Raw genomic sequence first — 17686 nt, 5'->3', positions numbered from 1 at the left:
TTATGAGCACCTGCTATTTTTCCAAGGGGGTCTGAGTTCATTTCTAAGCACGCATGTCAGGCAGCTCACAACTATAAGTAATTCCGGTTCTGGGGATCTAATGCCTCCTGGCATTTGCTTGCACACACACACAAGTTGTTCAGTGTCTTTATTACATCCCAAACTGTTAGTTAGGTACTAGCAATAGGAGATAAGCACCAGGAGGTTTGCAGTGGACTGGTGTGACTCCTGGTCACCTGATGGATCTCAGTGATCACATGATTGCTGAGCACTGGTAGTTGGAAACAGAGCATAGGCAGGAGAGTGGTATGAAATTCCAGCCCCTAGAACTGCTGTACTGCACAGGTAGAAGAGCTTGTGTTTGGGAGTCCAATATGAGGTGTCCAATATGAGGTGTTCAGTACATTGGAACACCAATATGATCCATGCTCTTAGAAATTACCAGTGTCAGGGCTGGAGAGATAGCTCAGAGGTTAAGAGCACTGGCTGAGTTCAATTCCCAGCAACCACATGGTAGCTCACAGCCATCTATAATGAGATCTGGCGTACAGGCATACATGTAGGCAGAACACTGTAGACATAATAAATATATAAATCTTAAAAAAAAAAAAAAAAAAGGACAAACTACCAGTGTCACCTCTCGTGTGTTCAACCTTCTCTCGGGGAAATTTTTAGGACTGCAGTGGGAAATGGGGTATCATGAAAAATAACATTTACTAAGCTTACTTAGAGAAAGGCCAGAGTAAGTATTAGTATTTAGTGTGGATTAATGGTTATATTTTGTTTTAGTACAGTTGATTTCACAAGCCTAAAAGAAAAAAGATAATGTAGCTGGGAGAAACTTCATATTGATAAAATGTTTGGACATGTACCCTATTTTGTTTAACAGCTTTTACATAAGTTTACCCTATTAATATACCTATCATTATAAAGCATTCAGAAGTAGAAATGAGCCAGGTGTAGTGACCAACACCTTTAATCCCAGCCCTCGGGGGGCAGAGGCAAGCGGATCTCTTGAATTTGGAGCCAACCTGGTCTAACATAGCTATTTCCAAGTCAACCAAGGCTACACAGTGAGACCCTGTCTCAAAACAAAAAGTGCTGATACTTATTTTCTGTTCCCAAGGGAACTCACTGGTGTATAGTCATCACTTGGAAGGCCATTGCTCAAGGGGCATCCCCAGCCCCATTGTAATATCCTTCCCACTTGTCCAGCTTGTTGAGGGAAAGAAAACAAGTCCTATGATGGTTCCCCGAGCAACTGCCATTACTCTGAAAAATCAGCTTGTGTTGAGGCGCAGTCCGACACTGGCTGAGGACATCTAACCATAGAGGCATGTACGGCTAGAGGTTGACACCAGGCATCTCCTTCAACCATGTATTTCTGAGACCTTAGAACTTGATGTTTCAGCAAGAGCAGCTGCCCAGTGAGCCCCTGGGATCTGCCTGTCTCTGGCTCCCACCTCCCAATGTTAGGGTTACAAATATATGCCACTAGGCCTAGCTTCCATGTAGGTACTATGGATCCAAACTTAGGCCGTCATCCTCAATATAGCAAACACCTTACCCACTAGGCCACCTCCCCAGTCCCTGTAATTCCTTTAAGCATAGTTTCCAAGCTAAGAAATTGCTGCCTTTCTCTACACTGAAGCATCTGATTACTCAGAAATCTTTTTACTTTTTATGTGTATAAGTATTTTGCCTCCATGTATATGCGCCATGTTCATGTAGAGCCCGCATAAGCCAGAAGAGAGGGTCAGAATCCCAGGAACTGGATGACAGTTGTGAGCAGTGGAGTGGGTGCAGGGAACTAAACCTGGGCCCTCTATAAGAACACCCAGTCCTCTTAACCACTGAGCTGTCTCTCCAAGCCCTGGAAATCCTATTTCCTAAGAACTGGTAGCCCTCTTTTCTGCCTTCCTTTTGTGCCAAGATTGAACTTGTATGTGGAAGTGAAAACTAGAGGCACCTTGTATGTTGATCCACCCTCTGGTAGTTCAGAGCCAGGAAGGAACTTTCTGTCAAGATCTTACTGCTTCTCTCCACTGTCTGTCCCTGGATTTTCCACTACAAGGAACATTGGCTTCTAGGGGAGAGGCAGGTAGAAATTGGTAGATGAGAAACCCATAGTTGGGACTGGCCAGCAGTCTGTAGGAATCACCTGGAGAACTCATTCAAGGGTGTAAAGGTCAGAGGACCTGCAAGGACAGGTCCAGGCAGCCCAGAGAGGAGCAGACTCAGGAGCACACACAAGTAGTGCCTGGGATCCAATCAGAAATTGGACCCAGTCTCACATCAGCTGTAAATTCAGCATCTGTTTATCTGCTGTCTTCTCTGGTGGCCTGGGGCTAAATTCTGTGACTTCACCAGCTTTCAGTTCCCACATGTCCCTGGATATGACAGATGGCCTCACCCAACATGCCTAAACCAACCTTGGAAGTTACATGGACAAAGGTTTGTATTTGTCCTTTTATCTCTACCTCTGGACATGATGAGACTGCAGCATGGAAACCAGGATGGCAGACACAGCTGTGTGGCACTGTGCTAGTCTGGCTTGGTTACCAGCAATACAGTGAGTGCCAAGTACAGGTACCAAATGCCTTGCAAATATATCAGTTGATCCTTAAAACAATCTTTAGATGTCCTGAAACTAAATCCTAAAGTGAAACAAGTGGCTGAAATTGGCATTTGGTACATGGTGTGCTGGGAACCTAATTGGCCTTTTGGAGCCCTCTCCTTAACCACTGTGGTGGTCTACCTCCTGAGACTATCTGTTGCTAAGCCTGTTTCCTAATCTTTAAAATCAGGCTGCTGTTTCTCTCCAAGAGCTCAAGGTTTGGATATGGTTTCTAAAGGGTCTGGTGCCCAGGTAAGACTTAATAAATTATTCATACAGAAGTGAGTGTCATTTTGAGTCTGGGCTTTAGCCTGAAATGATCTTGGGTAGTCACCTAGCAGCTTTAACCATGTCACAGCACCACTCAAAGCATGCCTTGGGGCTGGAGAGATGGCTCAGTGGTTAAGCACACTGGCTGTTTTTCCAGAGGCCCTGGGTTCAGTTCCCAGCACCCACATGGCAACACACAACTGTAGCTCCAGTTCTAGGGGATCTGGCATCCTCATACATGCAGGCAAAATACCAATGCACATAAAAAAAAAATTATTTTAAAAAGCATGCCAGATTTCCACAGCTTTGGGTCTCCATTAGTTTCTTGTTTTTTTGTTTTTTTTTTCCTTAATAAATATGTAGATCAATCTGGCCTTGAACTCACAGATATCCACCTGCCTCTTCCTCCACCAGAGTGCTGAGATTAAAGGTGTATATCACCAAGCCCAGCTTTAATTTTTATTAATTGTGTCTTATTTTTGTGGGGGTGGGTAGAGTTGTGCAGATGAGTATAGTGCCCACAGAGTCCAGAAAAGGTGGTAGATGCCCTGGAGCTGGAGTTACAAGCAGTTGTGAGCCACCTGATGTAGGTGCTGGGAACTGAACTTGGGTCCTCTGCAAGAGCAGCAAAGGGCTCTTAATCACTGAGCCATCTCTCCAGTCTCTCCATCTTTGTGAATTAGCTCTCTTAGTTCCACTAATAGATTTTGAGACCTAAAGTCCTACCTAAAGTTTTGTTCTTGGAGGCAAATTCTCACATTTAGTTGTACAAAGGAGGTGGCGAGCACTGGGTGGTGCAGGGAGGACCGACTTCCCTTCACCAGGAGGCAGGCAGTACTGAAGCTGGCGGCCTTTGATTCTTCTTTGCGCCTAGTTGTGGGACAACTGATAAGCACAGGAGTGAACAGAACTTAAATGGCTTCTCTGGACACTAAAGCTCAAGGCTGAGAGCATCACATGCAAACTTCTGGGACCAGGCAGAGGTAGGAACCCTCTAGAACCCAAAGGAGGTAGTGTAATTGGACATTTCCTGTCCTGTCCCGACTGTTCAGTCCCAAATAAACACACAGAGGCTTACACGAATTACAAATGCTCAGCCAATAGCTCAGGCTTATTACTAACTAGCGCTTATATTTTAAGTTAACCCATCTTCCTTATTTACATTTTGCCATGTAGAGACACCTTTATTAGCATGGCGCGTTCATCTCCTCCCTTGGCACCTGCCTGGCAACTCCTGACTCCGCCCTTCTCCTTCCCATCATCCTTAGTTTGGTCACCCACCCATGCTTCCTGCCTGGCCACTGGCCAATCAGCGTTTTATTAACCAATGAGAGCAATACATACTCACAGTACAGAGAAGTATTATTCTACAGCAAGGTAGGATAATCCAGACAGATAATAAGTGTCTGTCCCATTTTCAGTTCCATGCTCATCTGAGTCTGAGTCCCTGGAGACTTTGCTCTAGGTCTCTCAAGAGTTAGCTGGTATCCCAACTCCCTGTGCAGCAGCAGCTGGGAACTGTGGCCTCCCCAGCACCTAGATGATTTTCTGGAAGGGCTCAAATCTCTTCATAGTCGTGGTCATCTATATCTGAGTCAGGCAGGGGATATGACTCAATGATAGAATATTTGCCGAGCGTGCTCGAGGATTTGGGTTTCATGCTCACCACTGAAGAAGAAGAAGAAGAAGAAGAAGAAGAAGAAGAAAAGAAAGTCCGGGTTATTCAGAATCTTGTCTTTAGGCAAGTTCCTCCCCCTCTTCAGTTTCCTCCCATGAACAGGGAAGGCATGGCTAACCATGGCCCAGAAGCCACAATCCATTTTCCTTGACCACTGCAGCCATTTTTTCTGTCCTGATTGTCATAGGAGGACATTGTATCTGGGACTGGTCTCATTTCATTGCTAGGGTGTGGGGGTCTAGGAAAGAGAAAGACCTCTCCACCTGACCCACTCCATACAAGCTTGGATCTCTTTCAAACTAGGACCACGTAGGGTCTCCCAGGCAGAGCTAGCAGAGGTGGGAGAGGGACTTGATGGGCCAAAGGACTCACCTGAATTCTGGGTTTGGGTTTTGGATTTAAGGTCTTTCTTGTGGACAGGAATCTTGCTGTACAGATTTGATTTGTCCTTGGGGAGGTCTTCCAAGGTCTTCTTCGCCTTGAGTTCAGGCTGTGGGTAGGATTCCTGTTCTATAACTTGAGACTGAGCAGGAAAACAAAACAAAAAATCCTAAAGACCAGAAATCAGAAAAGGTACAAGGATCAGCTGTCAAGCCCGTGAGACAGTTTCCCTGACAGTGCCACTTGCTGTCTGCTTTTCTGGGTCAGGCTTCTCAGGGACAGGAGTCTCTCATGAGACTGAAACTCCTTAGGACTCATCTTTTTAACTTTCACTGCCACATGGCTACACGATAATAAATTCAGGCCTCCTGAGATCTCAAAACAGTATGCTTGTTGAGTTCACAAAGCATACTTTGTATAAGTCACTCAGGCACATAGGCAGTGCAGTCAGGGCTGAGTTCAAACCCAGCCCTCCCATCCTCCTAGCTGTATGAGTTCTGGTGACTTGCCTCTGTTATCTCCTCTGTAAAGAGAATGTTGGTGCCTATGCGTGTGTGTGTGTGGGTGTGTGGGTGTGTGTGCGCGCGCGCATGTACACAGAAGAGGGGCACTGTGAGAATAGCCACCAAGTAAACATGCTATAGACAAACAGGAAGTGGCTAACACAAGGGCTTATGGGGGAAGTCCTCTTGGGTTTACCACTAAGAAAGATGCTCAGAGGAGTAGCTTGAGCCTGCCTCCCACTCTCCCATCTTTGATTCCACTTAGCTCATTCAACAGTGTCCACCAGCCTTGGAGACATGGAATTTCTGCTCTCTGCCCCCTTATCCTGCCTAACTCTGTTTAGGCAGAGAGACTACAATACAGTGAGCTGAAAATGACATGTCTCTAAGCTATGGACACAGCAGTAAGATGACAAAGAGAACAGGGCCAGCTTTCCCCAAGCCTGAAGGAGGAATAATGATGGCCACGGGTCTAGTATAGGTCTAGTATGGGTCACCTGAATTCTGTGACCCATACTAGACCCACGTGCCACCCCAGAGCCTTTCTTCGGTGGCTGGAGTTGGGAATACAAAGTGGTGGTGGGAGGTAGCCCAGGAATGCCAGACTGGAATCAGTTCATGAAGGATGCCATGTGGAACCCCTGGAGGTTTCAACACTGTGTCCAGCAGGCAATCAGAGAGATTTGGGATCTAGGCTAGTTAGTTTTAACTGCCAATCTGCTACAACCTAGAATTACCTGGGCAGAGAGTCTAGATGAGAAATGATCTAGATTAGGTTGGTCTATGGGTATGTCTATGGGGGATTGTCTTGACTGCCAACTAGTGTTGGACAACCATTCCCTATGCCGGACTCTGAACTGTATAGAAGGAAAGAAAGTCGGCAAGAAGGCTAGCAGGCACAGGCATGCATGCATTAGATGCTTTCTGCTCTTGACTGGACATGGCATGGCCAGCTGTATCAAGCCCATCTCTGTGACTTCCCTGCAGTGACAGGCTGGAACCTGGAATTGTGAACTAAAATAAACCTTCCTCCTCTAAGTTGCTTGTGGTTCAGGGCATTTTATCACCGCCACAGAAAACAAACTGGACAGGAGGCCATCCTAAGAGCCACTGGAAGAACAGATGATGCTCCACTTGGGAGTGGCAGCCAGGTGACAGGAAAAGCACCAGGAACTTAGAGTCAGGATGTCCACACTCAAGTCCAGGCCTTCCATTTAGTAATTCCGACTTCGGGGGCATGCCAGAGTCTCAATCCTCATTTTCTCAATCATAAAATACTGATAATTGTACCAACTTCAGGATCATGAGGCCTGAGTGGGAACAACTGGTACAAAGAACAGAACTTAATGAGCTGCAAGTTCAACACAATTAGAAGAGAGAATCACGGCAGGCAAAAAGCAAGGAAAGGGCCCAGGTGACCCCCTCCCTGCCCGTGGGATCATGTGCATACCTTCACACCGCCCTCCCTGCCCGTGAGGTCCCATCCCATGCATACCTTCACACTGTCCTCTTTGCAGCTCTGTATGATCTGCTTCTGCACACTGACACCCTTGCTCTTTGGGGGCCTGGGTGGGGGTGCTTGGCTCTCCGAGGCTGGCAGCTTCCGGAGACTGTAGTAGAAGGCTTCTGACAGTTCCTCTACCCTAGTGACAGAGAGTGGCCCAGCCACCTGACCTGGCTGCCCCTCAACCTCTGCTACAGTCAGGTCCATCCACCGGGGAGGGATTTCAAAGCACATTTCTGGTTGGGAGTCCAGGCCTACCACCAAAAAGGGTTCTGTGAGCTTCTCCTCCAGCCGCAGGCCCGGGAAGGAGACCAGAGGGTCAGTGGGGTGCCGGGCATCCTTGGCCACCACCTTGACCTCACAGGGCAGGGAGAACTGGGCAGTGAGATCTGTTAGGCTATAGCGCCGGCCATCAGTCACCTCCTCCACAAAGCTACCAGAGAGGTAGAGGGGTAGCAGAATCTGTTCTTTGCTCTCCACTTCCTCCTCTTCCTCCTCCAACTCCTCCTCTTCCTTCCCAGCCTGCTCAATCAGACGCTGACATATCAAGACATCTATGTCCTGGCCCTGGCTCCCGCAGACCTGGCCTTGCCTCAGCACCTCCAGCCGATCACCCACAGCCAGGAAAGAAAATCCAGGATTCTCCTCTTCATTCCCATCACAGTCTTTTGTGGCCACCACCCGGAGGGGTCGGCCTGGCTGGAGAGCACCCAAAAGGTCATAGGCCGTGGGGAACTCCCTTGGCCTCCGCCTCAGCTTGCCCTGGTAGGCCCCAGACAGAAAAAAGTATCTGGGAACTCTTCGGCTCTTGCTTGAGGCCACAACCCGCCAGGGTGGTGAGGCTGGCCCGAAGATGCAGAGCCTTTGGCCTTTGCGTAGGGAGGCCACCCACGGGTTGAGGAAGATGGGTGGGCCCTCAGGAACCTCCAGGATCTCCGTGGACATTGGGAAGGGGCCTCCCTGGGCCAGGACCTCACTCAGCAGCAGCGGTTTGATGAAGTGGATATGTTGGGAGGAGGCGGTGACATCTTCTACCTCCACCTCCAGGGTGGATGGGATCTTGACTATGGTGCGGCGCACTGTGGGGAGAGGGGCAGTTCAGGGGTGCGGTGTAACACCCAGTGGTACCCCCCCATCCCAGCTCCGACTCCTGTTTCATCTTTTCTTTCCCGCAATCATTTTCCTACTATACAAGGTTTTTTTAGCCCAATCTCTTTTCAACATCTTTTTATTTCTTAATTTTAATTTTTTAATTTAAAATTTCATTTTTTTTTTTTTTTTTTTTTTTTTTACTTTTAACTGTGTGTAGGTGTGTGCATGTGAGTGCAGGATCCTGCAGGGGCTGTAGTTACAGGAGGTTGGGAACTGCCTGACAGGGTAACTCCAGTTCCAGGTGGATCTGATGCACTTTTCTGACCTCCACAGGCACCAGGCATGCAAATGCTGCTCAGACATGCATGCAGCCGAAACTCTCATACACATAAATAATTAAAAAAAAAAACCTCCTTATTAAAATAAAAATAAAGCACATGAGCCAGGTGTGGCGCTGCACCATTACAGTCCCAGAGTTTGGGAGATGGAAACAGGATGGCCAGGGGTTCAAGACTAGCCAGGCTGCATGATATGCTGTCTCAAAAGAAAATGCCAACTAAGGAGGTCATGACATTGCACAAGGATAACACAAGGGGTGTGCTGTGTTTGGAGGGTCAGGGAAGTCAGTGTGTGATGCTTAAATAGAAACTGTGAGGATGAAAAGGGTGACCAGTCAGGGCTGCTGTGAATCCTACAGAGACAACGCACAAGCAAATGTCCTGTGGAGGGAAACAGCACACCTGGACTCCCCAAGTTTGCCTTTTCAAGAGGGAGCTCAGAGGGCATTTCCATCTCCTTTTCTTCTCCATACACAAAATCAAATCTACTTTACCATGCTATGGGTATGCATCTCTAAAAAGGGATAACCACATTTTTTAAAAGATTTATTTACAGCCGGGCGGTGGTGGCGCATGCCTTTAATCCCAGCACTCGGGAGGCAGAGCCAGGCGGATCTCTGTGAGTTCGAGGCCAGCCTGGGCTAACAAGTGAGTCCCAGGAAAGGCGCAAAGCTACACAGAGAAACCCTGTCTCGAAAAACCAAAAAAAAAAAAAAAAAAAAAAAAAAAAGATTTATTTACATGTGTATGCATGTTCTATGTACATGTATGACTTTGTGCCAAAGAGGGCATCAGATCCCACTATAGATGGTTGTGAACCACCATGTGGTTGCTGGGAAATGAACTCAGGACCTCAGGAAGAGCAGCCAGTGCTCTTAACCACTGAGCCAACTCTCCAGCCCAGGGATAACTAATTTGAAAAGCTTGGGTTTTTTTTTTTTTTTGACCAGGTGTGGTCACATTCATATACTCAAGCACTTGAGAGGTAGAGGCAGGAGGATTAGAGACTAGCCTGGGCTACATGAGACTGTCTCAAAAAAAAATGCGTTTAAAAAATTTCTTTTTGTTTCATTTATTTTTGGCAGTGCTAGAGATGAAGTGCTAGGAAATACCCCACTAGTGACCAGACCCCAAACGCCTCTGTGTGTGTTTGCTTGCTTAGTTTTGTTTTCCGAGACAGCATTTCTCTGGGTAGCCCTGGCTGTCCTGGAACTTGTTCTGTAGACCAGGCTGGCCTCAAACTCAGAGATCCTTCTGCCTCTGTCTCCTGAGTGCTGGGATTAAAGGCGTGTGCCACTGCCTGGCCCCTTTCCCCTTTATTGATTTTACTATTTTAAAAAACTTTTTGTTTTTTATTCATTTATTTGTGTGTGTGTGTCTATCTGTCTGTCCAGCTGTATACGCATGTGTTCATGCCATGGTATGAATGTGGAGGTCCAAGGACAATGTGCAGAAGTCAGTTCTCTCCTTCCACATGTGAGCCCCAGGGATGGAACTCGCACTTGATGGTGGCAGCACCTTTACTTTCTGTCTGAGCCGTCTCACTCTCCTACTCCTGCTTTAAAAACACATGTATATATAATTTTATTATTGGTGTGTGTGTGTGTGTGTGTGTGTGTGTGTGTGTGTGTGTGTGTGTGTGTGTAAAAACGCCAAAGTGAACATGGAGGTCAGAGGACAATTTTCACAGCAAATGCTTTTATGCACTGAGCTGCCTTGCTGTGCCCTCTTTTAATTAACAAATTGTTTTGTTTTTCAGTTTTGAGACAGCATCTGTGTAGCCCTGGCTAATGTGGAACCTAACCTTGGCCAACTCTGTAAAGCATGTGGGACTTTGAATGTGTTTATCCTATTTTCCTATCTCTTTTTATACCACATTTCCCATCACATTGACATCTGTATCCTGTTATGTGGCCGACACTGGGTAAGCAAGCTGGAGCCCCCAGACCATGCACAGGGTATCTTTGAACTGTGCAACTCCCAGCCACTCCTCTCCTGCCAAGGTAACTCACTGTGCATCACGGCTTGGAGCATATACTGCGGCTTCAGGATCATGGTGCGCCAGGGTAGGCTGGGGCAGGTGAGCATAAGGCCTGTCATGGCTGGGTCCTGCAGGATTTGGAGCAGGGTTTGTGGGGGACCAGGCTTGCATCTCCAGAAGGGTCCATTCTGGGAAAGGGGCAGATGGAGGATGACCTCCTGGGTCTTTGAGACCTGGACACAGCGTGCATAGCGGGTCCCATGATGCATCTCCACAGCCTCAAGCCTGAGAGGCTGGTCCACAGGCACCACCCTGGCCTCTGTGACAATTCTTTGAGTTGACTTGAAGTAAATGGGCCACTGTGTGGCGTTCTGAGGCATGGCAGAGATGAGCTCGTCCAGGGTTCTGTAGCTTTGCAGGCTGGTGAGTGTGCTGAAGAGGCCTGTGGGAGTCAGCAGAGGGAGGAAGAAGGGGAAGGGCAGGCCTTTGCTGGGGCAAGCTCTGCAGACCACCAGCCAGAGTCCCTGCTAGGGCCTGCATCTGGACATCTAGACCAAAGGTCTGTGGTGGCGGCTGGGTGACAGTGTATGAACGGATAGTGAAGAACAGGAACGGTGACACAGGGATGTCGCCAGAGACACAGAGTAAGGGCACACACACACACACACACACACACACACACACACACACACACACACCTCCCGTGCTTTCCCACTTTGCTGACCTCTGTCTCCAACTCGGCTAACCCATCACATTTTCCTCCAGACACCTCCCCTACAGCTCCAAGCCCCACATCCCAAGTCTGCCTCTCTATTCTGAGACAGCGCCATTGTCTCTTCCTCCTAAATTAGAGCCCCAGGAGCTCCTGGCCCAGGTGCCCTTGACACCCACCCCTCAGCTGGTCTGCCAGGACAACCCAACTGCTCTCCTACCACATCTGTGGTCCCTAGACGTTCCACCACCAGGCTGGTCCATCACCCAACTTCTGGAAACAGTGGTTTTCTGTCCCAAACCCACAACCCAAATCTAATCAAGGAAATATCACAAAGCCTAGACTTAAGGACATCTTACAGAAATATTGGTCCGGAACTAGATATAGTACAGTGATAGAGTGCTCACTTAGCATGTGAGAGGCCCTGAGCTAGACCTCCAGTGCGAAAGAAATTTATTAATCTGGATTCTTAAAAAATGTCCATATGGCCTAGTGTGGTGGCGCACGCCTTAAATCCCAGTACTCAGGAGGCAGAGGCAGCCAGATCTCTTTGGACTTCAAGGCCAGCCTGAAATCTGTGAGACCCTGTTTCAAAAACAAGCAAGTCAGCCAAGCAAGCAGAAAAAGTAACCCCCAAGGGGTTCATTACTACAGAACAGGAGGTGTGTTGTCTGTGCTGGGGGCAGCCTGGGTGGAAAACATGATGCACTGGCCTCAGCTTCCTCCTCTATTATGAGGCCCTGGACTTGGTGTTAGATTTGAAGAAGTAGTGTGTGTATATGGAGAGGGGAGGAGAGGTTGGCACAGAGCAGATGCATCCTGAACACACAGACACGTACATCCGCTCACACGTTTGTATGCTTATGCTACAGCATTGTGTGGAGGTCGGATGTATGTATGCGCGTGCACGCCACAGCACGTGTGGAGGTCAGATGTATGTATGCGTGTGCACGCCACAGCACATGTGTGGAGGTCAGATGTATGTATGCGCGTGCACGCCACAGCACATGTGTGGAGGTCAGATGTATGTATGCGTGTGCACGCCACAGCACATGTGTGGAGGTCGGATGTATGTATGCGCGTGCACGCCACAGCACATGTGTGGAGGTCGGATGTATGTATGTATGTGCGTGCACGCCACAGCACATGTGTGGAGGTCAGATGAGGACTACTCGTAGGAGTCACTCTCTCCTTCTACCACGTAGGTTCCAGGAATTGAACTCGAATCATCAGGCTTGGCAGCAAGCATCTGCTGCTGATCGTCTCCCAGGCATGAGACCTACTTCTGCTTTTCCTGCTCCTACCGCCTAAATTCGGGGATTACAGGCATGCGCCACTACGCCACAGCTGGTTTATGCGGTGCTGGGATAGGACGCAGGACTTTGTGTACACAGGGAAGCATCCTGCCAACTGAGCCTCATCTTCAGATCCTGACCTTTTTTGAGACGGTGTCTCATGCATCCTTGACCGACTAGATATGGAGCTAAGGTTGGCCTTGAAGTCCTGATCTCTAGCCTCTACCTCCCCATGCTAGAATCCAGGCATGTGCCACCGCACCTCTTTCCCTTGGGATTTCTTAGGCACGGAATGGGCACATGCCACACTCCCTTATCTGGGGACCACCTCTTGCTCCTGGATCTGAAGACCCTAGAGGACAGGCCACCCCACCCTGAGCTGGTGCCTGCTTCATGGACCCTGGCCGTCTCTCACTGCCACTCCAGAAGTTCATCCTGAGTCCACACACCCAGCTCCCCATAGGGTCTGGCACACGTGGGCATCAGTAGATGTTTGATGAATGAATGTGTGAGCAAACAGAGACCAAAACCTCAAGACCTGGAGGCAGATGCGATTAGAAGAGGTTAGGGGCATGCCAGGCTCAGGGCAGCCTCAAGAATGCACTCTAAGTGTGTCCTTGGCCTTTTGGCTACATAACAGTAGATATGTCATCTTTATATGCAAAACCAGAGGGACGGGAGTGATGCGGGCAGTGGCAGCCCCACCCACGAGTGGCTGAAGATATGCCTGCGGGATGCCAGGGCAGGTGGGAGGCAGAGGTGCACACCTTACCTGAGAAGTTGGGGTTGAGCTCCAAGGTCTGACCCGTCTCTGGGTTTTCACAGACCACCTTCTCGAGGTGAACATGGGTGACCTTGATCAGGTCCCCTGTGGAGAGGCAACACTCATTCCCAAAAAGCTCATAGATGGAACCTGTGGAAACACAGACTCAGTTTCTGTTTTTGGCAAAGGCCGGGCCCTGGGGGCCTGTGCCCTGTTCCTTACAAACTCTGCTGCCTTGAGTGTCTTTCTCTCTTTCAAAATGCTGAGGACTGAACCCGGGGTTCCAAGCGTACACATAAGTACTCTGTCCCAAGCCTCAGCCTCAGCTTTCCTCCTTGTCTTTTCCTGCTAAAGGGGAGCTGGCTCAGTCGGCCATCCTCAGACCATGGGAGGCAGCCCTGGTGGGGCCCATTCTTGCCTTTCTCCCAGTTTGTGCCTCCTAGAGTGACTGTACCGGTCCATTTTCCACATCACTGCAGCCTCTGAGGGTGTGTTCCACCCATGAAGCAGTAAATAGCCCAGTGGACCCCAACTCCCCTTTACAGGCTTGGAATACGTAGGCTCCATGTAGATACAGAGGGTCAGCTGGGTACCTAGTTCTTCTAATACTCTGCTTTCTACTTCAGATGAGAGGGTTAGTACGCTTGCTTGCTTTATTTATTTATTTATTTATTTATTTATTTATTTATTTATTTGTCTGTCTATCTATCTATCTATCTATCTATCTATCTATCTATCTATCTATCTATCTATCTATCTATATATCTATCATTGAAACAGGCTCTCCTGTAGTTCAGTTTGGCCTGGAACTCTCTATATCGAGGATGACCTTGAACTTCTGATCCTCCTGCCTCTATCTCCCGAGTGCTAGAATGACAGACAGGAAGTGTGCCTCCATGCCAAGTTCTCTGCAGTACTGGGAATCAAATCCAGGGTCTCACGCATGATAGGTGAGCACACTACCAATTGACCCACATCCCCAGACGGATGAGTTGCTTTTAAATTTCTGTTGTTGTTTAATCATGTTTATCTTGAGTACATTCCACAGTATGGGTGTAGAAGTCAGGACAACTCTTGGGAGCCAGTTCTCTCTGTGTGAGACCCACAGATTGAATTTAGGTTGGCAGGGTTGGCAGCGACCACCCCCACCACCCTGTCCACCAGCCAGCTCACCAGCCCCGTGAGCTCCTCTTAGAGGAAATAGAGGAGGTTGAGGTTCTCAGCCCCACCACCAAGTTCTGCAGCTCACTTGCCCTGACACAAAGTACTAAAAGCCATGGAGAACATTGGAAGACACACAGTAAAGATCTCACGGCGCAGTGTGCGCGGGGTGCGCGGGGTCCCCATCCAGCGGGCAGAGGATGGGAAACTGCAGGTGACAGTGCCTTGAGGCCACCTGAGAGCCCCTCCCCCAGGACAGCCCTAGTAGGGCTGCGCACATGGCCATGAGAAACTGGTGTAAACCTCACTCTAAGCCCTCCGAAAAGTGCACACAGTTGCTACAACATCAGGGTGTGGACCTTCCGGCAAAGGAGATTATGTATTCCTGGGCCTGGGTTAGCCACAGAGTTATATATACCTGGCCCTGCATTGCTAACTGCCGCTGATGCTTCACTGCCCTGAAGATGCATGACTGCCCTTTGGGGAACAGGGGCCCACAATTTCCCTTTCTAAATAATTAGTGACAGCAGTTTCTCTTTCCTATAAATGACAGCTCAGAGAAGTGCTGTCAGCGCCTCCAAATGACCAGTACAAAGGAAGACCAGGAACTCAGGGTCATCCTTGGCTAAATAGGGAGTTCTAGGCCAGCCTGGGCTACATGAAACCCTGTCTCAAAAATACCAAAAAGGGGTCAGCAAGGTAAAGATTCTTTCATCCCCCAAGTCCCACACGGTGGAAGAAAATTGATTCCCAAATGTTGTCCTCTGACCTCCACATGCACACTGTGGTACACGCATACTCCCCCGACAAATAAATGTGAACAAATGTTCATTAGGCCAGCTGTGGTGAAACACATCTGTAACCACACCTTCAGGAAACTTAGGCAGGAGGAAGAACTCTGCGTTACGCAGGAAGAACTTGTCTTAAACCAAAAAAAGGATGAAGGATGCTAGCTCAGTACTAGAGTGCTGGTCTAGGATTTACGAAGCCCCGGGGTTCCATCTCCAGCATGGCAGGAATGTGGAGGTGGGAGGGGGAGGGGGAGAGGGTAGTGGGAGGCTGAACGGGTGTGTGTGTGTGTGTGTGTGTGTGTGTGTCAAGTATTTACCTCCCAAACTGGAATTCCTAACCACATGGCCAGCTGCTCCACCACCCTCTGCCCAACCCTGCCCCATGCTCATCTACCTTCCATGTAACCTTTGTGCGCACCCACACCCCAACTTCTGCCACTTCCCACCACCCCAGGTCAGACCAAATGAGGAAACTCAAGTATTGTGACAGAGGTGAGCAAGGGATGCTGGGAGGATGTTCTGGGCTGAAGACAGACAGACAGACCTCAGACGACTGCTTCAGGGAGCCGTCAGATTCCAGTAGACCCGAGACACCCCCTGGGAAGTGGAGACCCTCCTCAGTCTAGCGTCCACTTGGCCATCGGGACACTTTGCCGGCAGCTGCGATGGCAGAGCCAGGCTCCCTCCCTCTGGAGAGCAGGATGAAGCAGGCACCCACCGCAGACAGGCTTCTTCTCTGAGGAAGGAGCCTGCATCCCAGCATCTCCCTCCACTCTCTCCTCTGCCTCCCTCTTTTCAGTGAGGGCTGTGGTTCCTCCCTCCACAGAGCAGCCAAGTGGGTCTCTCATCCACTACATCCCCTTCTCCTCCTCCCCCTACCCAAGTGGTCAGTCCCCGGACACTTGCTGTTTTGAGTCATAACTGGTGACTGTGTCCCTGATATACCCATCTCTTCTCTGCTATGAACCAGAAAAGCTGTGGGCAAGAAGCAGGTGTGCAAGGCAAAGAGCGGGAAGGCTTCCTGCAGGAAGGACCATTCAGGCTGAGAAATGAAGAAATGATCTGACCACGTAGCAAGAGGGCCAGGGAGACAGAAGGCAAGAAGCATAGAGCCCAGTCGGAGGGATGATCTGATGCTTAAATAATGAACTGGGTGGCACACGCCTTTAATCCCAGCACTCAGGAGGCAGAGCCAGGCGGATCTCTGTGAGTTTGAGGCCAGCCTGGGCTACAGAGCGAGATTCAGGAGAGGCGCAAAGCTACACAGAGAAACCCTGTCTCGAAAAGCCAAATAATAATAATAATAATAATAATAATAATAATAATAATAATAATAATAATAAACTGGGGTGTATCTCAGTGGTTGGAGCTCAGGGCCCTGGGTTGCATCCCTCCAGAAAGGGAGAGCTGAGAAAAGGGGGGCAGGAGGGAGGAGAGAGACAGAAAAAGGAGCAACAGCAAGCCAGGCATGGGAATTTCAGGCAGAGGCAAAAGGATCACTGCAAGTCTGAGGCCAGCCTGGGCTACAAAACAAGATCCCCTCTCACGTAAGGGAAAAAAAAAAAAGGCAACAATAACTGTAGCAAGCACCCTAATGCCCGCCTAACACAGAGGACCAGTGATCTCCGTTTACTTATTTATCCACTTACTGTTACAATCGTTCTTGTTACTTGAGACAGGACTTCCTAGGTTGTTCAGGTTGTCCTTGCCTCGCTGCCACCCGGTGCTACCTCACTGACTTCTCATCACCCACGGGACGAAAGCCGAGGTGCGGGGAGGTGGGTTTGGTGCGAACTCATAAAGCTCGGGCAAGAGGCAGCGTCCGAATTCAAACCCCAACGCCCTCAGAGTCTCACTCTGTACTAGACTGACTAGCCTCGAACTTGTGCCAATCCTCCTGCCTGGGCACCTCAGTGTTGGGATTACAGGCATGATCCGCCATGCCTGGCTGCTTCCCCCAGGGCCCGCTTACCCTCGAAGTAGACTCCGGAGCAGACCCGCAGCACGCGCGGAAGGGAGGCGGGGTCCAGGAGGCTCACGAAGTCCTGCAGCGGCACGGGCTCCATGGTCCTAGGCGAGCGCTCAGACGAGTCTGCAGCTGGCAGTGGAGAGCCCGGGGCCACGCCCACCCGAGAGGCCACGCCCCGTGACCACGCCCCTCGAGCCTTGTTGGTAGAAGCCCAGTTGGTTCGCTAACACTCCCCAACTCTTGGGTGAGGACTTTATCCCCTTGACCTGTCTCCTCATCTCTAAAATTGAATCCTTTCTTAGTTAAAGTTTCTACTGTTGTGATAAAACGCCATGACCAAATGCAACTTGGGAGGAAAGGGTTGATTTCACCTACAGCTCTGGGATCACAATCCATCACAAGGGAAGTGAGAGCAGGAACTCAAGACCTGAACCTGGAGGCTGGCACTGATACAAACCATAAAGGAACGCAGATTACTGGCTTGCTCCTAAAGGCTCGCTCAGCTTTTTTTTTTTCTCTCTTTCTTTTTTTTTTTTTTAATTTGAGACAGGCTTTTGCTGTGTGGTTTGGTGCCTGTCTTGGATCTCACTCTGTAGACCAGGCTGGCCTCGAACTCACAGACATACGCCTG

At 49.3% G+C, this 17686-nt stretch overlaps 1 protein-coding gene across 1 annotated transcript; it reads right to left on the bottom strand.

Annotated features, from left to right (window-relative positions):
* Positions 1-606: 606 nt before the first annotated feature.
* Themis2 (thymocyte selection associated family member 2) lies at positions 607-17233 on the bottom strand. Its single transcript, XM_052717729.1, is given in 7 exon segments — positions 607-4448; positions 4450-4555; positions 4938-5088; positions 6945-8032; positions 10396-10806; positions 13144-13284; positions 17059-17233. Coding segments are annotated over 7 exon segments (2016 nt in total). The 5' UTR covers positions 17153-17233; the 3' UTR covers positions 607-4423.
* Between the last annotated feature and the right edge of the window lie 453 nt (positions 17234-17686).

The sequence above is a fragment of the Peromyscus californicus genome, unplaced genomic scaffold, assembly GCF_007827085.1.
Source record: "Peromyscus californicus insignis strain IS unplaced genomic scaffold, ASM782708v3 Scaffold_5__1_contigs__length_169319896, whole genome shotgun sequence".
NCBI classification, from domain to species: domain Eukaryota; kingdom Metazoa; phylum Chordata; class Mammalia; order Rodentia; family Cricetidae; genus Peromyscus; species Peromyscus californicus.
The sequence above is the reverse complement of the archived record's forward strand: the minus strand, read 5'-3'. Positions and strand labels throughout refer to the sequence as shown.